This window comes from Strix uralensis, chromosome 4 (assembly GCF_047716275.1).
Source record: "Strix uralensis isolate ZFMK-TIS-50842 chromosome 4, bStrUra1, whole genome shotgun sequence".
NCBI classification, from domain to species: Eukaryota; Metazoa; Chordata; class Aves; order Strigiformes; family Strigidae; genus Strix; species Strix uralensis.
The window spans coordinates 29,733,557-29,761,196 of record NC_133975.1 but is presented as its reverse complement, the minus strand read 5'-3'; the positions used below and the strand labels follow the sequence as shown (position 1 = coordinate 29,761,196).

Here is a 27,640-nt window from a genome sequence, read left to right as displayed (position 1 = left end):
TTGCATATTCAACTTAAAATGCTCTGGAGTTTATTTTCAAAGGTGTGGTGCATTCACACTTTCAGCTGACACTGTTTGGAAAATCAAACCTTAGTGTTTATCTAGGAGTCCATCTTATCCCTGCAATTGGAAATACTTCAGTAAATATTAGCTGAACAGCTTTAATGGAAAGGAATATTCACTTTACAGCTCTACTAGTATGCCTGGTGACTGGTGTCCCACAGTGCAAGTGCCTCACACGCTGCTTTGCGGAGTGGCTTACCTGCTGCAAAGAACAGCATTTTTTTATTCCTCTTGAGTTAGCCAGCAGGACAGACCATGCAGAAACAGCATTCAAGCTACTGCATCCACCAGAGTGGTCCACCAAGTACTCTGGGTTTATCCTCTTTCTCCTTGTGTGGCAATAACTTTTACGGTTGTGAATTCTTTCTCAAGGAATGGTCAGAAAATGTCCCTGAACTGTGAGAAAATGTTAGGGCAGTCAGATGGCCCTGACTGGAGCAGGCTTAGTGCTGCGTTGCAGAATAGTTGTGATAGCAGGTAACATCTACTTCACACAAGTTTTAGTTAGATCATGCTGACAGAGCAGCTCACTTGATTTAGAAGTGCTGCCAGACTAGAGGTTTTTGCTCTAAATGGCATTTTAGGTAAGGGAAAGTCTTTGAGATGAAAGCAAGATAATGAACATAGGTGTTAAAGTACTTCTTGTCACTGGAGTAGTTGAAAGGAGCTGGTTTGCGCAAGTGAGATGTCCTGCTAGTTTGTTGGTTTGAAAATTTCATATTGATGTTTCTCATGAGTGTGGTGCTTCCACAGATCCAGTCATCATTTTACAGATTATTACCAATGTGTGGACTCTTAGTGTCCTCATATCTATTGAAGCTGTGGAGTGTTCCCTTTCACTGTGGTATTTTTTTCTCTCTCAGCTTGCTTAGCAGTGACATTTTTTTAGTTTGAAAGTGTGCTGATGTGTGTGGTTTGGTTATTGTCCTCCCACATACAGCGTGGCATGTTTGCATTAACCTTTCCAGCGCACAGAAACTTGCACTGACCTTAAGTATGAAGCTGATGAATATGAGCTCATGAAGGTGAAATTGCTTTAAGCTTTAGCATCCTTATTGTTTGCTCATGTCCACTGTATGGATTATAGTTTAGAGCAATAAAAGGCTTATATCTGATTTTGTGTTTTCAAAGGTATAGGCTAAATCCTGGTCCCCATGGTTACCCTGCATGTGTTTGAGTGAATGGGGCTCTGCGGCAGTAAAGGGAGGATGAAATGGGGGAGAGTCTGTGCTACAATACCCCATTATCTCTGGGGGGGCTGCACAGAGGATACTGGGGTAGGCACAGCACTTATTTATTAGTATGCAGAAGCCAGTTGCTTCCACAGAAAAGGCAAACAATAGCCCCGGAGGGAAAATGTTTGAGTCTTATTTAGAAGGTTTCTTCTGTGGAGTCAGGTAGAAGGCAGCTTTCTGATGAGCTGATCTTGGGAGGTGCAGAGTGCTCTTATCTTCACTGGCAGTAGTGGTATTTGCCATCAGGATCAGACTTGTGTGAAAACTATCTTTCATAAAGAGAACAACTGTTAAAACTAACAAAAAAACAACTGGATTTTTATTAGAAAGGCAGAAAATAACCTTGAACATTCTTGGGGGTTGCTAATTTTGAAATTCTCTTCCTAAGTAAAAAAGACACTCTGCAGGAGTTGTGTGGGGTTCTTGTAATTTGAATAGAGAGGAGACAGAAACTACTGAAAATACCGTGGTGATATTTTAAGGAAGGAAAAATAACTTTAAAAGCTTTGGGGCCCATTCTAAAGCTGCAGGTTTCAGGGTAAAATTGTGTAGCTTTATTGCAACACTAATCTTGTGCAAATACTTCCTTTGGAGCATAACAGCATTATAGAGTTCCAAAAGGCTATCCTAGTTTCTTTTTTTTTTTTTTTAAACAGAAGATTAATGTGTATTGGTTCTACTGTTGCTTATTCCTATAGTGCTTATCCTTTATTATTTTTAACTTATTGAATTACCCCAGTTTATATAGTTTCCTTAGCCATTGCCTAGGTGATTTAATTCTTTGTATAAATGAAAGCACAGTTCAGTATTAAAATGCTTCTGATTACATTAGAAAATTAGAGTAATCAGTGGAGTAAGATGACTTCTGAAATGAGTAGATTGGCACAGCCTTTTTTTGTTCTAAGTCATAGCTAGTGATGATGGAGCCTTCTTAAAATACTTGCAAGTTTGTACAATACCTATTCTAGCTAGACCTGGAAGAGGACTGAGTTGGCTGCTGTTTCACCTCTAGGAAACAGAAGTGGCTATACACTTCTTACATGAATCATGTAGAAGTCGTGTAGCTGTACTTACTGGGGACATGCCTTCACAACTGTCTATAAGAGAGGTTGTGGCTTTAGATCAGTTCAACTCTTACTGGTTAGCAATTTTTAATGCAATTAAATACAGTTTTTCCCAGCATTTTCAGAAAAAGAATGAATCAAAATTTTTAAAATGCAGTCAGGATAGGTGGATTGTTTAAAATGGACATGCACAAACACATGTGCTTTTATATAGTTATATATATATATATATAAGAAATTAAAGATGTAATGATGAACTTGTAACAGTGGTTTTCAGCATAAATTATGTTGTGAAGCATGTACAACTATGTATGTACAAGTTATCCCACCTAGAATGGTGCCTGTCATGTGCATCCTGATAGAGGATATTGTGTTTGTATCTCTTATGAAAAACTAAAGAATAAAAATACATGATGGAATAGAGGGCTTTTCAAAGTTCTTCAGAAGATCTATATTTAAATGCTAACTCAGAATGAGTAGCCACCTTTTCTAATTTTATAATACTCTATAATAACTATAACTGCTTCTACAGATTAGCAGCATTAGGAAAATAGTTAATTTTAACTTCTTTCCTTTGCACTTGATTACACATAAATCAAGACAGAACTGGCAAGTGACTTGGTAATCTGTAGATGACTGACCAATGGATACTCTTCAGGTTATTGTTTGTCAAGCAAACTTAGACATCTTTGTTGATATAACAGTACCTGCGTTGTTATTTGTATACACAGATCCCTTTGGTCAGCTAGAGTAATGGAATTGTGAGATATCCATCTCTGATAAGAGAGAGGAATGTGGGAAGCTGAGTCTTTCTTCAGGTTAATACACAGATGTAAAATTTTATATAAGCTGTGTAATATTGATTCAGTTATTTTGTGATAGCTGCTAGTCCCCCACAACAGCAGTGAACACTTAGAGCAAAAACCCAGTCCAACTGAGGAGCTGCTTATCAAAGCATAAGATGTGCCAACAAGTAAGTAGAGACATGGTGCAAAGCAACCATTGATGAGATGTTACTGCAGATTAGTTGCCTACACCTCTTTTGTATGGTAGCCTGGGGAAGATGAGGGTTGATCTAGGTCTGTAGCTAGCCACTGCTCAGAAAAAATATAGTGAGGAATCAGTTTTCTTTTAGGTAGATCAAACAGTAGGAATTAATTGTCAAAAATAGCTGCACATAAAGCTGGTCAGCATTTTGAACTGTCAAGGTGATTGAAAGAGAAGACTCTGTTCTGCAGCAAAGGCCCCAGATACCTCTTGGGAGGGCCTAAAATGAGTCAGGAGGACAGCAACTGAGAGAATCTGAGAAGAAAAGTCTCACAGAGAGAGTCTGGATGGAAGGTCTACTGGGAAGCAGTAGATGTTGGCATTGGGAACCATGAAGCTCCATCCTTCCTGGTTTGTTTGTTCCAGTTACCTCCCTCGCCCCAGATTCAGGAAAAGAATTTTTTAAAATAATTTTTTTCCTCATAGGTGGAGCTACTGTATTGATGATGATACAGAAGACACCAAATATTGGCTGAAAACCCAAGAGAAGACAGATAACAGTAGGCACAGCTGGGGAAATTTTAAGCAGGTGCAAGTGAAAGCTGCTCAAATCAGAGAAATAGCTTAAAGCAATTAGTGTGAATGGACACAGCTTAACAGATGCATGGGAATGCTTACTTGAAAAGATCAAGTTATAAAGAAGTTTAAATTGTAAAAAAAGTTATGTTGCAGTAATGATTCCCTGTTCTCTATAATATCTATCAAGAGAAAAGTGATACAAAATGAGAAATTGCAGTAATTACCTTTCTGGAAGAATTTTGGCGTTTGAGTTGGAACAAATTAGACATAGTTGAAGTTGAAAAGTGTAGGTTGTAGTTGCTGAGACACTGACAAGGCATGGATGAGAATATTTACCTTATGACTAGACAGAAGTGGATGAATCTTAGAGGTGCTAAGAAGGAAGAGCTGGAAGATAAATTCTGGAAGGCTAGAGAAGGCCTAGTTTTAAGAGTGCAGAGACGAAGCTGAAAAACTGCAAACCATGAAGGTAATTTCCAGAACAGTGCTAGAAAAAAACAGGCTTATTGGATGTACCTGGAAGATACCAAAATTGCACATAAGACAACAAAGATTTGACAAGAACCAAAAATAAAAAACCCTTCACTTGTCTATGTTCTTTCTGCCATGGGGTAACAAGTGTCATGGGTATCAGCGAAACAGCAGATATCCTGTGTTTTCATTCCAGTAAGGGTTTTTTGACAAGGTTGTATGAGACATTTTCAGATGTCAGCATTAGAAATGATCTATATAAACCTCTTGTAAGTCTGATTGCAGAACACATGGGAAACTGGTACAGTGTTCAGTTGGCATTGGTGACTTGTTTTCAGATTGAAAGACTGTCTTGAATAAGGTGTCCTGTCTTCTATTTCAGTATTTTCACTAGCGTTATTGTTGCTGAAATAGAAGCTTGTTGAGTTCTCAGGTGACATAAAACTTGAAGGAGCTGCAAACATTTTGAAAACAAGTCTAGAAATGAAAGTGGTATATTGGGATTAGGTGTGTGGTGCATTTGGTTGCTTGGCTTTTTTGTGGAATGTGATTCAGTGTGTACAGGTGCAAAAGGTAAAAGTTGAGGCAGGAATGCTGAAATGTTCAAATGTGGAACGTCAATAAGTAGCTAAGTGTCAGGCTGTCCGCAGCAATACCTGGGTGACAGGATAGTGAATCATAAGCTGGATATGCATCAATGATACCGTGTTGCTGTGAAAAAGGCAAATGTAACATTAGGATGAATAAACGGGAATGTGAATCTTTACAATCTAATGATAAGGCATCAGCTGCAGTGCTGCATTTGGATTGGGGCAATAAGTTTCAAGAAAGAAACTTATCTCACCTGTCTGTGAGATTCAAGCCAGGAACAGCAGGAAGAATGAGGTTCCCAAAAGCCTGGACTGTCATGAAGGGTTGGTGGAGCAGCAAGAGTTTACAGCAGAGAGATGAACTGGTGATGGACAGGAATCTTCAAAGGCAAAAAGCCCCTCAGCTCTGTACTCATGGACTCCATCATCTGAACCTTGAAAGAGTAGGTAAAGCAGCTGGTTCCTTGACTAGGTGACCTCTTGGGTCCTGTCCTGAGGCTCTGGTCACTTGCCTGTGATGCCTGTGGACTTCTTGGCTCAAGTTGTCTCAGTCTAGTGTTCAGACAGCATGAAGGCTGTGTTAGAGGGGTGGCTGAATGAAAGGTGTCACTCACCCTACGGACAGAGCAATGGCTCTGAGAGGGGAGAAGACATGGCAAAAATGCTACAACTGGGCTAGCCAGGCTTGGAGCTCTGTGAGGACTTCACAGAAAACCAGGAAGAGGAGATTTGTCTGAAAGAACCTGAAGATATGTGCTAGTTATTTTGAAAGCTGAGAGGTGGTGGATGATTTAGGGCCTGATATGGGTGGAGTGTCCTTTATTTACATTGCTGTCTTATGGGATTGCAGCAATGTGTCATAACTGTAATTGTGTACATTTGACTACCTCTCAATTGCAGGAGAAGAGTAGATTATGGAAAATGCATTATAGTCATGGTTAGGAAGTTGCATTAGTGCTACTACGGAAAATTTCTTTTTGTGCTTTTTGGTCACTCCAGTGCTGGTGGTTGGCATTTGCTGAGCAGCCAGACTGTGGTAAAGGATGTTTGGTTTCCTACGTTGCAGGACAAAGTTTAAGATTTTCTCTTTCTCATTTATGTTTGTATTTTTTTTCCTCTTGAAATTCTTCCCAAGAGTCAGATCAGGCTAGATCAGAATAATAATCACCTCTTGCTTTTTATCTTGATTCTAGCCATTTTGGAAGGGTGAATAGAAATACTTGATACTTACTTTGCTTACAATAATAATTTTAAAAATTAATTGAAAGGAGGCAGGGCATTGTTCAACATATGACATACTGGAAAATAAGGGGATGGAAAATCTGGCCATCTAACACCTAACTACAGTAATTGTATTTGCATAATCAGTAATTGCTTGGGTGAAAATGCCTCTCAAGAGGGAACTGCAGCAGTATCCAGTGCTTCTTATCACTAAATGGCAATGCTATTTAATTTTTTTTTTTTTTTTTGTAAAGGTGCAAAACCACCCTTATATTTGGCTTTGGAACGTATTTTACCAGAGAGGTTCTCTACAGGGGGTGTTAGGTTAGCCAGTCTTTTCTGAGGTTTTGTAAAATTGCGGAGCAGCTCCATAAAAGGAGATGTCAGTAATGCCGAGACCTTCTATACTCGTGAAAACACAAGTTCCGTTGGTCACATGCTAATGACACCAGGATTTCTTACATGGGGATAAGCATGGGAGAAAGAAATAGTATGAACAATAGAGAGAGAGCATGGGCAAGACAAAATCTAGCTATTTCTTGACAGCCAGACTGACTTCTGTGTGGTTTGAGTTTTTTTGCAAATGGCATGTCCTTTGTATTGTTTAACCCCATAACCCCACTTCTCTGAGAGTAAGCAGCACAATATCTTCATCAGCAAAGAGGAAATACACTGAAGAAACATTTTATCTGATAGTGGGAATATGAGTTTCTTAAGCTCTAAAGCTACTGTATTAGCAGGGGAGTAAGTAATTCCAAGTGTACAGAGGATGAGCTGTTTGATTGTATGCTTATCTAATGCTTAGATATTTCTTGTCTTCCCGTATTCTAAGATTATTTTTTTAAAGGAATTGTGTCATCATATATTTGTTCCATATCTGACAGTGTAGGTCTAGTTTTATAACTTCTTGATATTACTGTCTTATATGTTAAATAATAGGACTAGCTTATTCTTTTTGCATTGCACGGAAACAGGACTTGTTGCCCAGACTGGCCATCCTCATTGTGAGCAAGGAGCAGGGCTTCTAAAACTATAAATAAAGTTTTTGAAGCATAGGCAAGTATGAAGTACATATGGCATTTTGCATTTTGAGAAGCTTTGTATAGTAGTTTTTGTATAGTCACTTCCCTTTTGTTATTTTCAGCAAGAAGACACATTCAAAAAAACCCAAACACACAACCTTTAGTGTGACTTTGAAGCACATGTTTTTATCTATTTGTTATCCTTGCTGGGATATTTATTACTGTTCGAACCATGTTTCCTTCTATAGGCCTCCTTCTAGAGGCATATATTTATCTTCAGAAAAGGGGTGGACCAGCTTTGATAGGTCCCTTGGGTTCACTGGCCTGTGATGTTTCCAGATCCTCTGTGAATACTTGTGTCCTGTTCAGACAGCATGCATGAATGTGAAGGTGAAATACTACTATTTCTATGGTGAATCTAGCCTTTTTCTACTACGTTAGCCATCTTCCAGCTCCAAAAACAACCATGAAAAATGTCCCTCTGCCTCCTATGGTTTGACATTGCATAATTAGCCATTGTACTAATTTTGTCTTTTGTAGCAGAGGTCACTTGTTGGAAAGAGTGTTTGTGGGTGGATTTCTCATAGCTGGTTCATGCCTGCATGTCTACTTCCCAACTACTTCAGGGCTTGAGCTCTCTCTTGATTTTGCATTTTGTGTCTGCTGTTTGCCTGGGTCTAGAGCAAGCAGTTTGACATGCAGAATAAATGCAACACAATGATGGTGTACAAGATGTCCCACTGTAAAGGGGAATCATTGAAGTAGGGAGGTGAGAGGAATTGGAGTTGTCTCTTTAGCATTCTTCTTGAGTCATACCTTCCTGTTCCTGTGCCCCTTGGTTTAATAGTGAGAAATGCTGATCTAAACACAGCTGCACACCTGAGAATTTGAAGGCTGCTGGCCATGAATAACCGTTGCCTCTGATGCAATCTGAGACACGTATGGAGCAGTATATTTTAAGCTTACATATGTGAAATTAAATTTTCTTTCATCTGTAAAGTATGCAAAGACAGAAAAATCTCTGACATTAGGCTTAATTTGTTGGATTGGATTGCAAGGTGGGTCAACTCCGAGTTGTCTTAATTTAACATCTCATGGTGAAGCCAGCTGAACCAACTTAAATCATCAAAGGGATGACTTAGGAAATAAGAGTACTAGAATGGTGTGCTGTGTATCAGGAGGTTTGCTTTATTATTTTCCCAAATGTTAATTGATTATCTTGTTTGGATTCCTGTCCTTGGTCCTACTGGCACATGTATGCTCCTTTTGAGCATTCACTGAATGCTAGAATTGGCATGACAATCTCCGAGTCTCGGAGGAGAGGGGGATTCGGAGAAAGTAATAAACCTTGTTCCTCTAAGGAATTTCTGTCATTCCAGGAAAAAAGAACCCAATGCATATTGTCCCACAACCTCAGTTAACCAGTAGATGGGATCCAAGCAATATATGTGTACCCCCACTGGACACAGAAGGCTGCGTAGATACGTTACAGAGGTGGCAAGCGGTTTTTTCTTTTTTGTATATTGTTGTGCAGAAAAAAAGACCTGGAGAGGTGTCTTCAACACATTTATGTGGAGTGTTGAATTCTGTGCTTTGTGGAAAAGCATGTCTCGTTTGAATCCTCCCGTTCTGCATTGACTGTCAGCCCTGAAGCTGCTAGGCCTGCCACATAGTGACAAAGAGAGGGAGAAGCAATACTTGCTGCCGTACCAAGTCTTGTAAACTTAAGTAACTCAATGTTTGGCAATTGCATAAATGTATGTTTTACTTTAGGCAATCAAAGTTCAAGTAAGGGGATACCATAAAATAAACAGAAGACTTAAAATGATTTTTTTGATCAAAATTCCAAGGTTGCATACTTGGTGCAAATTATTTTTTCAGCATAACTACAGCTCGTGGTAATGTTTGTGATTTGACTTTTAGTAGTTCACTAAAATGCCTAATTTTTTTTTCTTCTTTTTTTACCCCCAATTTTAAAAAGCCCCTTATTGGGGCTTCTCTTTTTTTTTTTTTTTAGTTTTTGGTTTTTTTCTGTTACAGCTTTATCTGAACTTAGTTCCTGTCATTCTTCCTGATGCTGACAATGACATGCATGAATTCTTCATGCATCTTTTCTCTGCTTACTTTCTTTATAACAATATACATAAGAGACAGACTGCTAAATGTGTTTTAAGTGCTGACGAAACTTCCATGTTTTCCATGAGTAGTAACTATTGTGTTTCTAGGGTGGTGAAATCATTGCAGGTATATTTGAAGTTGCTCTTTGCTTCTAAGACTGTGTTTTCAGTTGCTTATGATTTTGCCAGATTTTTGCTATTTGGGCTGAAATTTCTGTCCTCAGAAGAGAAGAGGGCAGCCGAGTAAGGATTGGAGGATCTCAATTCAGTAATTACTCATTATTTCCACATTGTGTGAACAGTGTCCATCTTTCATAAGATGCATTCTGGACTGGATGTTCTTAGCAGGTCAAAATTTTTGATGTGGATTAATTCAGAACCAGCCATGAGTTGCTGCCATTTTTGTTTTGTTCTGGATTCCAGTAGGAATTTTCTCTCCTATTAGAGGCTTGGTTCTCCCAAAAGTGAGTGGTGGCCCTATACGATCTCCATAGATTCATGATCATTTTGCTCTCAAAAGTGTATCATTCAGTGTTTCCCTTTGCCCTGTAGTAGAGCATGTTGTAAATTTCTCTTCTGGGCTTTAATTTTTAGCCTCTTCTGCTTCAGATAAAGGAAAATGGTTTAGAACAATTCCTTCAGAAACAGCGACCTTAAAAAGGTCTACTTGTGTGCAGACTTCACTGTTATTGTGTACTGCTTTTACATGTGGACTGAAGCCCAGTACACGCCACCTCCAGTTATGGGCTGTTCTTCCATGGAGCTTCCACTCTGAAGCGTTGAACTACTGCGTATTTCCATGCATTGTTAATTTGGGCAGCACCTGCTGAGCACCATGGACACTCCTTTCTTTCTTTAAAATCTTCGTAATTATAAATTTAGGTGAGCCAAATCTTCTCAGATGTCTGTGCTTTTGACCTTGCTTCTTCAGGGCTTCTGGTAGCCTTGGTCAAAGAGGTCCCTTCAACACAGACCCCATCTTGGCCCAAGGATGGGTTTCACCTCTGTCTTCTGCTTCCTGCCTCAGCATGAACTGGTGTTGCCTGTGTTGCCCAGTTTCCCTGGAAACTTGGTGAAACGCAGTGGTAGCCACAAAATGGTGGGAGCTCTTCAGCAAGAGAGTGAGGGATCAGATGGGACGTTGCATTGGCACCCATTTTCCTCATCGGTTTTAATCATAATTTAAAATCAGCAAGGGGGAAGCCTGCCTTCATCTGTATTCAAGTTATTTTTTTGTAAAGAAGATTAGATTAAACCTATGATTACAACTGATTGGAAACTTTATATAGAAAGAAGTGGTACTTTTTAGTAAGCAATTTTACTGTACTCTGTGCTCTTGCACCAGCGTAGACCTTTATACACGCGCTCTTTCTCATTTTCAAATGACTTCTGCAGTTAAAGCAACATCAGTATCATAAATGGAAAAGAAAGCAAGAAGTCTGCTGAAAAAAAAAAAAAAAGAATTAAGTGAATCTGTTATATTTTACATAATGTTTTTTGCTTTTGTTTTATAGAAAAAGTACAGAAAAGGATCTGTGGATATTTCAAAGATTAAATGTGTAGAAGTTGTAAAAAGTGATGGTGTTAGTCCCTGTCAAAATAAATATCCATTTCAGGTATGTTCCTTTTATATAAAATATATAAATTACAGTGCTCTTTTTCAACAGTGTCAAGCCATTTGGATGTAACTTGCTTGAAACTACTGTCACTTTTAAATACTGAGCCTGTTCTCTGTCTCTGTCTCTCGGTGGGAGGTGGTTCAGGATCAGTGATGAAAACCCAATGCCAACAAGCTCTGCTCCCCCTGCTGTCCCCTCTCTTGGGAGTTGTGCCTCATACACTTGGTCTTTTTCCCACCCTCTCTGCTTGGGTTTTGACTGGAAAGTGCCTTGTCTTGGTCTTCCTCCAAAATGGGTTAGCTTGCAGCCCATTTTCCCTGTCTTCATTCTTTCACATTAAATTTAATGGCCATTAAATTATATAGGAATCAGAAAATGGTTTTCCTTCTATTGTGAACTGAATGGAAATAAACACAGAAACCAATGTGCTTAGAGAGTGAAAAGAAAAATATGGGGGGGTCAGATGCTGTATCTGCTTACAAGAGAGGGAATCGTTGGTGTAACGGTGAATTCCACTGCCGGAGAGGGCTCTGGCCCCTTTCTCCAAGGGCAATTCTTGCTTTCCACCAATACAAGGAGTGAAGGAAATAAAAAAAGCAAGAATCATCCCAGAGCACTGCAGAATCACAAGCAGTTATGAAATGGCTGGGAACAAAGGATATCTGATTATGAAATCGCGTTAGCAATTAAATTGAACTGTTTTTAGAAAACACACAGTGAAGAATGAACAAAGCAAAGCATGAAGCAAACATTTTAAGGAATGCTCTCAAGATCATATATCGTTACAAAATCCTTCCTTATTCTACTGAAAGCATCATATATGAGTAGTAAACCCTAATAACCTTTTCCCAGTTTCTGCACTTTGTGCCTGAGTATGCTAATTTTGCCAAATGTAACAGTGACTTGTTCTGTTTCCTGAGGAATAAATAAATGAATATTATTAGGTGAATGTATTTTGATTATTTCTTTTTCCACCCTCCAGGTTGTATATGATGCTAATACACTTTATATTTTTGCACCAAGTGCACAAAGCCGGGATCAGTGGGTGAGGAATCTGAAAGAAGGTAATGGAAATTGCTCATGCTTAACATCTGACTAATATAGAGTTACCTTTACTTGAGCTGTCTGGCTGGGTTGGAGTTAACTTGGTTCTGTGTTTTGGATTTGTGGCCAGCACAGTGTTGAAAACACCAGTGTTTTAGTGGCTGAGCAGTGCTTGCACAGCATGGATGGAGGCTTTGCCTTTTTTCTGCCTCTGCCCCCTGCAGCGAATAGGCTCAGGGAGGGCAAGAGGCTGGGAGGTGACACAGCTGGAACAGTGGACCTGGACTGACCAAAGGGATATTCCAGGCCATATAACATTGCCCTCAGCAACAAAAACTGGTATAGAGGAAGATGGGGGTTGGGGTTATTTGGCTTTCGTATTGGCTGTTGCTTAGAGACTGGCTGGGAATTGGTCTGCCTCTGGGAGATGGTGAACGATTGCCTTTCCATCACTTTTGCTTCTTTTTTCTTTATTTTAACTTTATTAAACTGCCTTTTATCTCAAGCCACAAGTTTTCTTCTCTTCCTCTTTCTGTTCTTCTCCCTGTCCTGCTGGGTGGCGGGGAGTGGAAGAGTAGCTGCGTGGATGCTTAGCTGCTGGCCTGCATCAACTCACAATAAGCTAGAAAAATAAAATGGTAGAGCTTCTGTTGCATGTATCCACCGGTTTTTATTTTTTATCAGACCAGCTCATTGTTTGTATACACAGTGTGAGATAACAAGTACTGGGAGTATCAAACACCCAAACAGATATAATTTGATTTGTGAAGTCAAGCTGCAATCAGAATTTGACTCTATGCTTTTGCATCATGTGTAAATTATCAAAAAGCTTATCCAAGCTAGTTAATGACATCACTCAAAAGTTTTGTTTGAATGTCACTATAAAACACTGGAGGCCTTAAACTGATGTAAAATGACAGGAGGCATCTCCACTGAGATGCTATCTGATTAATGCTATCATAGTGACTAAAGGTTTTTATTTTTTTTCCAAGAGCCTCTTAACGCTTTCTGCCACTATCAAATGCTCGCATCAATTGCAGATGCTCTGTAAAGTAATCATTTCTGGACTGGGGACCACAGAGCAGGGAATAACCTCTGAAACTCAGCAAGCCCATGGGATTGTGGGGGTAAGGAGCCTTTGAGACCGAACACAGGCATTGTGCCATGGCATAGTGGTAAATGTCAGCTATCATTGCTTCCAGAACACTATTTGTAGAGGAAATTGAGTCGCAGCAATAATAAAAAGAAAAGGGGCAGGCAGAGCTCCCAGGGCCTTCACAGCTGCCTGACTGATTTGCAGGGTGCAGGTGGGTGCCTGAGTCTTCTTTTGTGGATGCACCAAACCCTTGCTAAGGTGGCCAGTTTAGGCAGGGAGTATAGCACTCTCTTCTGGAATCAAGTCATATATTGTCCTAAAAACATTCTCTACTATTGTTGTATCACTGCTATGTAAACTTGCAAGGTCCTTAAGAAAAGCAATGCTAAAGTAAGGACAAGTGGAAATTATGCCTCATGTCAAAGATATTGTAATAATTATTTAATTCTTTAAAATGGCCCTCTTGCAGATTTTTTTTTGTATCTTTCAATATATACTTTTTCTTCTTGTAGAAATAAAGAACAACAGCAATATAATGGTAAAATATCATCCTAAATTCTGGACCGAGGGAATTTATCAGTGCTGCAGACAGACAGAAAAATTAGCACCTGGCTGTGAAAAATATAATCTTTATGAAAATAGTAAGTACATATGTTTTCATATGAAGCTGTTTTGGCATATTTTTCTGCTTTTTTATATGATCCTGTCATCACAGCTGAATGCCCTAGATATTAGGCAAATTTATAGAGCAGAGTCAATCATTGATACTGTGTCTAAAGTAAATCAAAATGTTTGTTTCATTTCCAAGCATTTTGTAAAAAACATAAAACCTAGTAAATTGTCCTCACAAAAAATCTTTAGAGAAAGCTGAAAGTAATCATTGAGGTTGCTGATTTTCACATGGTTTGTTTTTCCCATCTGAAACTTACTCGACCAAGGGTTTACCTCAGACTGAGGATAAAACCTTATGGTGAAAAGAAATCCTTGACAGCTCTTCAGTTTTAATAAATAACCTCTACATACCCACGTAAAAGAATAACCATGTTGCTTTCAGTGTTACTACACCAGTGTAAAAATGATACAAGTAGGCTTACTGTATTTATAGACACAGGACTGAATTTGCTTAGAGATTTGTAAATGTCTGTAGGCTGAACCTGGATGAACCGTGACTTCTGCAGGCACTTGCATCTTCCAGCATCCAAATCACAGGTTCTGCTGTTCAGCAGCAGATGCTGTAGCATGCCAAGATGTGCAGGTGTGTCCCTCACTGCAGTATTGTCCTAGATAAGGATACAGTAATCACTTACTCCTCAATTTAAGGAAAATTCTGTAGTAGGAAAAGAAATTGGGCCATTGCTTACCTCCCAGTGAAATCAGCAGTGCCTGGATGATTTCCTGTGTCAGCACCTTAAATGGCAATGGTGGGGACCTGTGGATTTAGTTGCATTAAAAGACTTGAAGAATAAAAACTGGCCATGGCCAGCCTTATTTGGCAAGATGTAAAACATGACATATAGCTCAACCTTTTAAGGGTGAGGGAAAAAAGCAGTGCAGGAGAAAAAGTACTCTTGGATCTGAGAGAAGTAATAAAACATACATACAATTTTTATGCCTTATTTACCAAAGCAATAGTCAGGAGGAGTATTATTTTTTTAGAAGAGCAGATGTTAATAGGAACAGACCTTTAGATTATCATGGTGACAAGAACACTGTTTCCTTTCCTTTCCTTTCCTTTTTATATACTTTTTTTGTCTCTGACCCTTTTTGTTTTGTCATATATCTCTGCATCTGAGTGCTGGTTCAGGGATCTCTGTGTAGCATGCTTTGGTGTGGCATAGACATCGCCAGATCTATGGTGAACGTAGTCTGCTGGCTGATTTAGGATGTTTTTGCAAGTATATTCAATCAACATTTTCCTAATGCCTAATTGGAGCTGTCTTTGCTTTCTGACTTACTAAGCTATCCTAAAGGCTAGTTAAGATATTAAAACATTTGAAATGTAAAACTTTTATTTAGTTTTTAAATTTATAGCTAAATGGATAGACACAGATCCTTTCCTGTGCTTTGTTTCTAGGTGTAATGAGATTGCCCTCTCCAATGCCAGAAAAAAGTGCAGTAAGTAGAGTCTTTAAAATACTGAATAAATAATTGCTGCTTTTTGAGATGGCGTTTAAATTTCCTGAGATTCTTTCCATATCCTGGAGCAAAGGTCTATTTCTGTATGTGTCAATGGGCATCACGTTCTATCTCAGGGTGGAAACAAATCTGATTGGAATTTAGCTGCACCTATTAGCTGTATCTGTACTGCTGGTGGGAGAGGCAGTTGAAAAGCAAATGCCAGCTGGCTTTGTTCTTTACTGGCTGCAGTGTGAGCTATCCCCATGGATGGCACCTGGGTGATCGTCTGCCATGCACCCATCCCAGCTGCCTCCCTGGGCCGCTGCAGCTCACTCTTGGGGCAACCTGGAACTAGCCTGGCTTTTGCCCCTGGGATGCTTGTCTGGTTTGCACTGTTTGGGTGGAGTGGAATAATGGGGCAGGGTGGGATGATATTAATACTGGGTCATTTTCAGCGAAGGCCTCCGCCTCCTGTTCCACCAGTTGAAGAAAATGGCAACGAAGAGGAGATAGTGGTAGCAATGTATGACTTTGAGCCTACAGAACATCATGATTTAAGATTAGAGAAGGGTGAAGAATATACAGTGATTGAGAAGAATGACATTCACTGGTGGAAGGCAAGAGACAAATATGGGTAAACATGAGTTCCTTATTTCTTCTTATAAAGTTCATATGGTTATTTCCATGTTGTAGTAGTTTATATTGACTCTGTGTCAACGAATAACTGTATTAGACCCCACTTTGGACCCCAGCCTTGAAATCTCATCCATATCTTTATTCCCACATACAAACCAATTTAAAAAAGTTCATTTCTCAATAGATAGTGGGGTTGGAGTACAAAGACTGTTGCAGAACTGGAAGTTGTTCCAGTTATATTTCCTGTCAGGTCTTATGGTTTCCCAATTAAAGCATCAGCCAGCCTGCAAAACCTTGCTAGGCAGGTACAGTATTCCTGATTCCTTGGGGAATGGCTCATTAGGGAGCAATATGGTTAACACTCAGCTCAGCAGGCTCTGACTTCCACTTGAATAATCACCATATTTAGCTGGATCATTAGGGGCAATTTTTGAATGAGTTGAGAGAGAGTTGCAGTGAGATGCTTTAATGGCTACAAATTTCCTTTCCCTGTATTAAAATTTTTCCCTGTAGTTTTAAAGGTGAAAGCTTCCATACTACAGTATTTATCAGGTCCCTGTTGCAGTATGTTGGGGCTAATTGCAAGCTATCAGGCTGTGGCAGGCTCCAACAATATTTCCAGTGACTGACTGGGACTTCCAAGTGCAGAAGTGACAGAGCAGCAGAGGGTTACTCTTCTTCACCTCTTCTGCTGGTTTTCTTGGACACTTCTGCCCATGTCACTTCTCTAGGCACACTGAAAGTTAATGTGGAAATGCTGATGCGGAAAACTAGTTTCTGTATAATCAGCAGTAGAGTGGGTGGGTCAGTAATAAATAAGTTACAGTGAGGTACCTCTGCTAATTAGCAGAATGAAGCACTGTCTTTAGGTATGCAATTTTACATGTTTTCATAAAGATTATATATTACATATCTTTTAGAAAGCAAGGATATATTCCAAGCAACTACGTAACAGGAAAGAAGTCCAACAACCTTGATCAATATGAGTAAGTGAATATTTGAATTAAAATCTGGAAGATCATAAAATGAAACCTATGCTTTAAGAATGACAATATATTTTTAAAGTTTTGTAAGCAATTATTTACATAGAATAGCAATTACTTCAGAGATGAAACGTAAATATTTGAGATAGGCATATATTTGTTCTGATTCTCCTCATTGATTTTGCTGTGATTTATAATGTTGGGTTAAGTTAGTGAGATGGCTTTTTAGGCTATCACTATTAAAGCAAAAAAGCCCCTCCCATGGCTCTGATAGACAAAGGGAAACTTTAAAGGAAATTTACCCATTATAAGTGTGCTGAATGTTGCCTTTTTTTTTTAATATTAAGTGAGATGTGTCTCTAAAGTTTGTGGCAGTAAGATAGTAGAGTAGAAAACAGTGGAAATCATTCACAGTAAACGTAGCAGATCAGAGATTTTTGGAAGGCAGTTCTAATTTTCAAGAAAATGTATCACACCATGCATTTTAAGTCTCTGTATGCATGTAACTTATCAGCTATAAAAGTATAGCTTTTTAAAAGAATTTTGTTCCAGTTGATGTTTAATTATGGAGTACTTGTTTAAGAACATCGAGATAAAATTTAACACTGTGGTTTCCAAGCCTGTTGTTCTTGATATTCAAATTTCAGTATAGCATGAACTGTTGTGCCTGAGAACTTAAGATATGTTTCACGGCTTTTAGATAAAATGGAGCTGTAAGGAAATAATGATTAAAACCAGTTTACAAAGCCACATTAGTAGCTCCAAAACTCTGCTCTCAGCCACGTATGACTCTTACATCTGTGCTCTGACATAAGGTAGAATTTCATCTGGGATTTTGCCCTCAGCTTTACTGGAGGGAATTACTTGTTCTTTATTGCTTTCTCATCTTAGAGGCTCTTGCTAGGAGCCCTGCCCTGCTCTGGGCTGGGCTGTGGGGCTGGCAGAAAGGGAAGGAAGGAACTGGGCTGCCTTATCTGGTTCAGCCACGTTGTGCCTTACCACCTTTGGGCTGTAATTCTGAGTCACAGTGCAGTCCAGGGAGGATTACTCCAGGTCATCTACCAACCGCAAGAAACCACTATCTCTGGAACAGCAGAACTTGATTAGAGGCTGCTGTGCCACTTCCCTGCTTGGTTACCGCTGTGACAGCATAGCTCAAAATGATTGCACCATGCCATTTGTGAGCTATGTGTTTTTCCTTTTTATATTATTTGCTGCAGCTGGCTGAAATGTCAGTGCTTCTGTGGCTGCTTTAACCTGCCCATGCAGCACTGAACTCAGGGATGTGCAACCCTGACATTTAATTCACTTTCAACCTCCTCTTTGGTAGGTGGGTCCTCCCTGGAAAATCAGAACCATGAAGTTATTGAATGAATTAGCAGCCAGCTCTGCAGGTGACTGCCGGTGTGCAGGCAGCTGCTTCCCTGGCATTGCCAGCCTGCCCTTGGGCTGCTGTTCAGAGCAACTACTGCCATCAGTCTGTGTGCGTTTGAGAAGTGGTTTTGCTGCAAAATTAGTTCCATTACCTGAACTTTATTGCCATCTGTGGGGTCTCATTGGATTTGTTTCAGGGCATTTTTATGGGATAACTGCACAATGTAATAGAGACTGATTTTTGTACATTAACAATTCTTGACCTTCACTTACCATAAAATTATTGAATCTGTAGCTTTGTAATACTTTTTTAAAGCATTTTATGTAAATCATGCACCTTGAAGAAGGTTTGGTTACTGATGGTGTGTTGCAGGTGGTACAGCAGAAACCTGAACAGAAGCAAGGCAGAGCAGCTCCTCAGAAACGAGGTGAGCACAGCAGCCTTGTGGTATTAACTATGAAATTCATGTGAAGTAGCTTCTTTTATTAAAGTAAATGCTTGTTTTGGCATGCGCAAATCACAGAACGAGTAGAAGAGACATGCAGCTTAAAACCACTTGTACAAAACTGTTGATGTGCTTGTGTTTTAGGATAAAGAAGGTGGTTTTGTAGTGAGAGACTCAAGTCAGCCTGGCCTGTATACAGTTTCCCTTTATACAAAATTTGGAGGGTGAGTTTCTGTGGCTGCTCTTCACACCTTGTCTCATCCAAATCCATTTGCATCTGTCTCCATTCCATAGTCTGGAGGAAAGCCCAAGAGAGATCTCACCAAAGAAATGAGAGCTGCTGTGATAGGAAAGATGGGTGACTAAAATGAACTTCTTGACTCCATGGTTAGGTCGTGTTTGGTTAATCCACCATAGACCTGAACCTCTACCCAAAGAGCCACCTTGCTCTCCCACCCTATTTGGTCTTTTCCCTCCTGCCAGCCCAAGTGTTTGTGTTAGTGTGTGGTGAGCTGGATCGGGGAGCTCACCAGACTGAAAATTAACCTTTTATGGGTTAATCTTCAACTTGGTGTGAGCACTGAGATGAAGGCAAGTCACCAGCGCTCAAGATCTTTGATATTCAAACTGTTCCCGAAGCATGTGACTTTGGACACCTGCACTGGCCCTTTCAGTTTCCTTTTCCTAGTCAATGTTGTCTTCTTAAAAAATTCACAACAAATGACATTATATTATTACTAATTGTTGCTATTATTATTGTTATTTTTCCAGAGAAGGTTCATCAGGAATAAGACACTACCATATAAAAGAAACAGTGACATCACCGAAGCAGTACTACCTCGCAGAAAAACATCTCTTTAACTCCATTCCAGAAATAATTGAGTATCATAGACATAATGCAGCAGGTAGATGAATTGAATTTTTCCTGTTGCTTAGGGTTGATTTGAAAAGGAGTGTGAGGTGGTTTTAGGGGTTTTTAATTGAAGGCTTTTAGGTTTTTACAGATCCTTCTTTCTTAGGGAAGTCATGAGACACTGCATTTTGTATTTTTTCAATATAAGCAATCATTTGAAAAGTTTTATGTAAAAAATAAAAAAAAATTTAAAAAATGTTGTTGTCCACAGAGTAACAGAAGAGCAGGTGTATCGAGTCAGGAGAAATCATTCCTTCAGTTCCACATGGTGTCTCCAACAGCTGCCTGTAACCCACAGCAGATGGATGGGGATGGTACTTCCCCAGAGTATTCTCCAGGCACTAGCTTATTTTACCAGCAGGTCATCACCACTTAAAATGATCTTACCTTTCCATATAGCAAAAAGATGAGGAGAATAGTAATGTGTTGTTCAGGAAGTCCCTAAGGATGAGTCTTTGTAAAGGTTAGACACTTGAGATCTATAGCTGATGGCTGATGCTGGTGTCCTCCCACCGTATGATAGGATGGGGAGAGTTTAGGAATCAGATTCAAGGCACAAATACTAATATAGTTTCGGGTTTTTTTCAAGTCCAGTCTGTGCATAAATTTCACCCATGAGCTGTATTTTCCAGACGTTTATATCAAACTCAGATGACCCAGCATTTCCTGATGATATTCTAGAAAATGCCTTTCTGGAAAATATGCTCCAAAAACATAACCCTGCTTTTCATTTATTAAAAATAACTAGAAAAATCAGTTATAATTGCTTCATTCCTTTTGTCATGTCAGGTTCTGACAAGATTTTAGGAGAGTATTCAGCTAGCATGCAACATTTATTTTGTATATATAAAATCCCCCTGTGATACTGGTGGGATTTATGTGTGAAATGGAAATGATCAAAAGTAGTGTGTGAGTTTTAGATAATCTTTCTGATCTGATTTATGAAAGGGATCCTCAGACTTTATTGGTGCCAGCATAACTGTGAAACCCAAATAAGTATGCATATACCTATATCCATCTCTCACCAGTAAAGAAAATGTAGTGAGTGCTCCTGTGTACCTCTTGTGGCCACTTTGAATAGTCATCGCAATGCAATAGCAGAAGATATGGTCAAAGCTGTATATAGCAATAAGCTTATTGTTAATCTGCGCGGTGAACAAGTGGCTGTTTCTGGCACTATTTCAGAAGTAAACTTTGTCTCTTCAATTATCATTGAACCTCAGGTCTCGTTACCAGGCTGCGTTACCCAGTGACCCCAAAGAAAACAACAGCACCAACAACGGCAGGATTCAGCTATGGTAACTGTGTGTTATATTCATCTGCATGTATCTTTTTTAATGATTTTATGAATGTTAAGATGCTATAGTATTTTCTAAAAATTTTGAAAAGACCTAATTTTGTACGGTGATTGGCTATACTAACTTACATGGGTCCAAGCTGTACCTCGGAGACCCTTGCTCAGGGGATCGGCGTGCAAAGGCATAGTGAATGGTGGTAGGCCTGTGGTGCCAAGGGCAGCAGTGAGGAGAGGAAGAACATGTTGCTGGTGCTCCAGTGGAATTTGGCATCTTCCTCCATGCTTTTGTGGACACCTTGAGCTCTGCCCGATTAAAGAGCTGTGCCTTTGGCTCCTTCATAAGCCTCCACTCTTCTGACTCAACCTTGGCCCTTTGATCTTTCTGGAGAGGTTACCTTTATTATATAAACTTGGAATAACCTGTTTTAAGCATGGCATATCAGGTGACATGAACAGCTGCTACACATTGGTACAACTTCTTATGATGGCAGCTTGTTGAAATCAAGTCTGATAATATCAGTATGTAATTACTGACCTCAGGAAAGTTTTGAGTTTTGCCTTCTGTGTTGATTAGGAGCTGCTTAAAGTTTATGACTACCTAAAAGTTTGTTTGTTTTGTGAGGTATGGAAGTGTTCAGTTTTCAAGTTAATTCTAAGATGTTTTCTCCCTAAATTCCTGGCTAGTAATCCAGTTTCTCTTTTTTCTTCCTTATCACCTACCAGTTCAGTAGGTTCCTTAATACAGGAGTCATGGGCTCTCATTTGTTTTGTTTTATAGAGAAATGGGAAATTAATCCCTCGGAACTGACGTTCATGAGAGAACTGGGGAGCGGTCTGTTCGGCGTAGTGCGCCTTGGGAAATGGAGGGCGCAGTATAAAGTGGCCATCAAGGCAATTCGGGAAGGTGCGATGTATGAAGAGGATTTCATCGAAGAAGCTAAAGTAATGATGTGAGTTGTGTGCTTGGCACTTTTATTGCCAGTTCTAGGCCTCTGATGCTGTATACTGATCATAAATAAAACACTTGGGGCAGGTGATATTTTTGCAGTTTTGTGGGGTGGAGAGCTAGGGCTGGGTGAAGTAAGTAATAACATCATGATCTCAATCTTTTCAGGAAGCTAACACATCCTAAATTAGTTCAGCTGTACGGTGTGTGCACACAACAGAGACCTATTTACATCGTGACGGAGTTCATGGAGCATGGCTGCCTTCTCAATTACTTGAGACAAAAACGGGGAGTTTTGAGTAAAGACATCCTGCTCACTATGTGCCAAGATGTATGTGAGGGAATGGAGTACCTGGAGAGAAACAGCTTTATCCACAGAGACCTGGTAACATCCCATTAGGCAATATACTCTTTTAAAAAAATTTTTTTTTGAATTTACCTATTACTTTTCAAAACAGCCTGTTAGTAAATGACTGCTTTTGTTCATTATGAGTAGTTTAAATTGGCTCTCTAGGTACTAAGCAAGTCTCTAAAGCTGCCCCATACAGAAAAACATGCAAGGTTTCTCTCCTGAGAAAATGAAATAAAATCTCTCTGAAATTTTTATACAGAGTTGATAGCTATTTGCACTGAAATAATAGCATATCTCTGTTCTGTACTGGTGCCGTTTTCACCACTCATGAATCCCTCAAGATGATAATTTTTTCTGGTGATTTTTTTTTTTGCAAAATGGTTTAGTTGTCAAAACAATACTATCAAGAGTGAATGCAGATCTACTTTTTATTCCAGAGCATAATGAGAACAGTAAATCAGTGAACTTGCTAAGCAATGAGAACAAATTCCCCGTTAGATTGTTGTAATTTCTTTGCAAGAGACTGCAAGTTTTTCATCCATCTCTAACCGTTCCGTTTGCAGGCTGCCAGGAACTGCTTGGTGAGTGACTCAGGAGTGGTCAAAGTGTCGGATTTTGGAATGACAAGGTATGTCTGAGTGGGGATTTGGCAAAATTCACCTAACCCTTGTACGTAGCCTTAAGGCAACGCACACCCAGCAAAATTACAAGCAAAGGTTATCTTTTTTGACCTCTCTAGGGAACATCCTTTGGTTCATTTTTTTTCCAGTGCCTTTAAAGCTTGTTTGTTCTTTGGTCATGTTCAATTTCCTTACTCATTTAATTCTGGAAAATCAAAACTAGGCGGTTTATTTTCTAGAAAAGTAAGTGTGAAGCCTGGCTTTGAACTGAATCTGCGGTCTGACAGGTCTTCTATTAGCAACTTTCCGTAGCATCTGTGAAAATCTTACAAATTTTAATCTTGTAGTGATTCAGGAGGCATATTAGAGCTTATGTCTCAGATGGCAGAGCTCATGCTGCAGAGATAATAGTTGTTAATCTGTATTTTGGTAAATAAATGATAGAAAGAAGCTCTTCAGTGTGTTTGGGATCCTCTTGGGGTAGATGGTTCAGAGGTGCATCTCACTAGCCGAAGTACTGAGACATAGAGAGGGGTTAATTTCCTACCCCTGTTAGCACCTACGGGTGCTACATCAGGTGGGTAATGTGTGCGTGAGGCAGGGAGGTGAGAAGCAGCTCTTATAAGGAAGGTGTTCAAACTACCATGGTTTGACAATGTTGTTCTTGGCTTTTGCCACTGTTCTGTGCTACTGAGTTTGCATGTCTCCTGACATGTGAATTCAGACTGGTCGGTGAGAAACAGAGCACAAAATTTATGCTTTTGCATCATTTTCTCTTGCTATACAGACGTTTAACTCGCAGGTGGCCTAGACCTCTGTTGTATAGCTAATAATCACAAGAGAAGACTCTGAGGTCGTAAGAAAAATGAAATGGGTCTTGACTGAAACAGTGCTGCCCCAGAGAAGCTAATTTTATTGTGTGATAACAGTCATGGCCATTAGGTGGCAATATGAGCTTCTAATAGTCAAGTCCAAATCTAAATTATAATTTGCAGGCTTGGAGGCTGACTGAAGGATATTACGGTTTTGTTTTTGGGTTTTTTTTAGGTATGTCCTTGATGATCAATACACAAGCTCCTCGGGGGCTAAATTTCCTGTGAAATGGTGTCCACCAGAAGTTTTTAATTATAGTCGATTCAGCAGCAAGTCAGATGTCTGGTCATTTGGTAAGATGTTAATTGTTGAAAGAAAGAACTATTTTTACATTTTATGAGTAGCAGTAAAGCTCCAGTTACTGGGAGGGATTCAGACATCTGAAAGGATGCTCAGAGAAACCATTTGCCATGGTTTTATGCTTGCATAAATTTGCATAGAGACCTTTAGAACTGTTATTTATTAAAACCCATGCTACTAGAATAAGATGTTTTCAGCAATGACACATGTGAACACTTTCTTTCTAAAGTATGGATCTCAAACTATTTATCTATCAGAAATCCTGAGCCCAGGGCTCAAAATAAACATATCTTTTTCAGAAGTTATTTGCTTATTTTCTTAATTATTTTTTTTAGGTGTTTTAATGTGGGAAGTATTTACGGAAGGAAAAATGCCCTTTGAAAAAAGCTCCAACTATGAAGTGGTAACGATGGTTAGCCAAGGACATCGTTTGTATCGGCCCAAACTAGCCTGTAAGCAGGTGTATGAAATGATGATGATGTGCTGGCAGGAGGTATTTGACTTTTTTCTCAATTCAAAGACCAAAAAAAAAAAGTATATCTAGCAACAGCACTTAATCTCTATTGCAGCATTCTGACTGTATCCAGCTCTCTGCTATTCGTGTCTTTATTGCTAAGACAAAAATCTGCCCCTGGTTTGCAACTGAACTAGAGCTGTGATAAGAAAAACCACTGAGGAAATTTCTGTGAAATAAACAGACTATTGGATTAAGTACGCAAAGACATTCAGTAACAAAAGGAAATAATTGCTAAATCTGTGCTGGTCACAATTATATCTGCATACAAATACCGCTAGGAAAAAAAAAAATTCACTCAGAACAGCCAGAGGTGGAGAATCTGATTTTATATAGCCTCAGTTTATTAATCATTACAGAAACATGACAGAATGATGGAGCATATTTTTAAAGCCATACTTCATTACCTGATTATAAAATATATAGGAAATATAGATTAACTTGCATCTAAATACAAATCCCAAGGTTTATAAAGAAAGATAGAAATACACTGTACTCTTAATCCTCCTAACCCAGAAAGATACTGACTTGTACAATGTTCACAGAGGTCAAAGGGGCAGCAAACACGAAATCTAATACTTTATCAATGAAATCAGTATAAAAATGTTTTTGTAGTAGTAAAGCAGAAAGTCTCTTAAGAGGATAGGGACATTTAATGAGATGCCTCTAATTTTGAGAGATCAATCGAGGAAACCAAGAATGGAAAGAGCTACGTGATTTATTTCTAGTCAGTCTTTGCCACAGGGGGTTCTAGGTAAAAACTGCTCTTTACCAGTAAAAAGATGACATAGTGTCTTACGCTTGTCTTAGAGAAGAAGGTGCTGGAACAGAGAGCAATTAGTCATCAAACCAACCAGTGGAGATCTAAAACTTGCAAACCAGTTGGTTTATGCAGCAAAAAATACATTAAAAACAACAGTGCCCTGAAGGGCTGTGGAATGACAAAGGTGTCTAGTTCAAAAAAGCTATTTACAGGATCCGGGAAACTACAGATCATTAAATTTTGTTTGTACTTCATAACCTGCTTGAAATGGTCATTAAAATGGAATAATAAATTATCTGGAAGACGGTAAGTTACTTGTTAATGCTCTTTGAATATTAATATGTATTTATAGGATTTATAAGAACATAAATTAATTGATTAAAAATTTACTTATTTCATCAGGGTTTATTAACAATAAAATCTAAGCAGTCATCACGTGGGAGAGAAAGAATCTTTGCGAATCACAGATAGGACACAAGTAATGGCAAGATACTGTCAATCTTTGTCATAAAGTATGATTAACTGTAGGTACTTCAGTCCTCGTTTCATAAATTTATTAATGATTTGTAGAGGGAACTGAATCCTGAGGCTTCAAACTTCAGCAGGTGATACAAATCTAAAGAGGCTGATAAATAGAGGAAAGGTGCAAATTACCCAGACATTCAGAAGATGCTAAAGTAACTGTGTCAGCAAGGTCACTGAAGAGACTACCTCAGTGTATTGCTGCAACTAGACAAAAGAAACAGGATGTTATGACAGATAAGGAACTGTATGGAAAACAGAGTAGATGAAGGATGCAGTTGTGTATGTCTATGACGCAGTCTCATTTTGGAGTCCAGAAAACAACATTGAAGTAAAAGAGGCTCCAGAGTATGACACTGAAAATTCTTAGGAGCATCAACAACTTGCCTAAATGAAAGATTGGAGCAATTCACTGGGGAAGGTGGGATGGGGAAGGAAATGAAAAAGTGTAGCACCTTGCAAAACAATGAATTATATGAAGAGTGTAACCTATTTATGAAGAGCAACACCTATTTATGCTCTTTCGAAGTGTAAGAAAGTGATGCTTACTGAGATTAAGCAACACATCCAAAATCCACACAATGAGATATTTTTGCAGGTCACATCTAATGAAACAGTAAATTCATTGTCACAGAATGATATCAAGACCAATAATTTATCAAAATCAACACAACTTTATTGTTTTCTGATCACAGCTGTGCGTTCTTGTTATTTTTAGAAACCAGAGGGACGCCCGACTTTTGAAGACTTGCTTCACACAATCATTGACATTGCAGAGGGTGAAGATGCTTTCTGAAAAAAGACAACAGCAGCAAAAGTACAGGAAGGAAGCCACTTTCCAGAGATGTGGCTTCACCGTTTCTTTTTAAAAGCTTGATCCTGTAAGCTGCTGGATGCTGCTAAACAACGTGGGGAACCTGTAACATCTGATCCACTCCAGCACAAGGAGAGTTTTACGTGATGCTGGCAAATTAGCGCAGTATCTTCAGCAATACTAGCAGTCTCTATATTTTCTCTGAAAAGTCAGCATTGCATAGCTGGCAAGTTGAGCTCTTTAAGGAGGAAGAGAGAATGTGGCTAAAGCCCAGGAGCCTAATTTACATTTAGTGGGTTGGGTTCATGTACATACAGTCCACATTTCTGAGTTTCTCTCTTTACACAGGCTGTAGTATTAGTAGTGATTTGCATGTTTAAAAATTGAAGGTATCTATAAATGGCTATTTACTGACATTGAAATGTTTCCAGAGATTCTCCAGAAACATTATTTTTCTCAGTTGATGGGTGTTTTATGACACATTAAGAACACAAAAAGTGCCTCTCTCGTTTGCACATAGTAGGTGGTTAACAGCACAAACACTCAAACACACAGCACAGTAACACTCAAGAAGCTTTGCTTCAGAACTGAGTCGTGACATGCCCTGAGCTCTTCTAGGCTCTTTGGTCAACCAGAGACCTCCCAGTTAGGCTTGATGTTACTCATGAAAAATAAGTCCAAGATAAAGCACAACTGGCTGTCAGTGTACCGTAGTACCTTGTTTTGGATTTAAGTATAAAATAATTTATGTGCTCTATGTATTGTAAATATATAAATTCCATGCATTTATTTATATAAAGTGTTTTCCTCTTGAAATTTTCAAAGCACAAGTTTGTCATACTTTCACTTATGTACACAACTCGATGCATAGGGTTGTAAATGAAAGTAAGTAAACTATCAAGTGTGTTTGAGGAGGGCTCCTCTTTGTCTGTCATCTATATGTACAGTGATCTAACCTTTCTGTTCTTAACAGAAAATTTCTTACTACACATTTATGTAAATAAACTGAATGCTAACTGTTGTTTGAAACCAACTACTGTGTTGCCAATAATTTACTGTCA

The 27,640-nt window shown here is 39.0% G+C and overlaps 1 protein-coding gene across 8 annotated transcripts in view; it reads left to right on the top strand.

The window, feature by feature from the left end:
• TEC (tec protein tyrosine kinase) overlaps nt 1–27,612 on the top strand; it is a 52,842-nt gene extending 25,230 nt beyond the window's left edge. For 3 of the 8 annotated variants that reach the window (XM_074866118.1, XM_074866119.1, XM_074866120.1), the window contains exons 3-18: nt 10,864–10,965; nt 11,951–12,032; nt 13,621–13,749; nt 15,183–15,223; nt 15,682–15,860; nt 16,783–16,848; nt 18,593–18,647; nt 18,810–18,889; nt 19,437–19,570; nt 20,802–20,876; nt 21,654–21,825; nt 21,990–22,206; nt 22,737–22,801; nt 23,841–23,959; nt 24,302–24,459; nt 26,484–27,612. In XM_074866118.1, coding sequence (XP_074722219.1) covers nt 10,864–10,965; nt 11,951–12,032; nt 13,621–13,749; nt 15,183–15,223; nt 15,682–15,860; nt 16,783–16,848; nt 18,593–18,647; nt 18,810–18,889; nt 19,437–19,570; nt 20,802–20,876; nt 21,654–21,825; nt 21,990–22,206; nt 22,737–22,801; nt 23,841–23,959; nt 24,302–24,459; nt 26,484–26,561 — 1,752 coding nt within the window. In that variant the 3' untranslated portion in view covers nt 26,562–27,612. The remainder of the gene's footprint in view (nt 1–10,863; nt 10,966–11,950; nt 12,033–13,620; nt 13,750–15,182; nt 15,224–15,681; nt 15,861–16,782; nt 16,849–18,592; nt 18,648–18,809; nt 18,890–19,436; nt 19,571–20,801; nt 20,877–21,653; nt 21,826–21,989; nt 22,207–22,736; nt 22,802–23,840; nt 23,960–24,301; nt 24,460–26,483) is intronic. The other 5 variants (XM_074866122.1, XR_012628669.1, XR_012628668.1 and 2 more) reach the window with 5 other exon arrangements.
• The last annotated feature ends 28 nt before the right edge of the window (nt 27,613–27,640 follow it).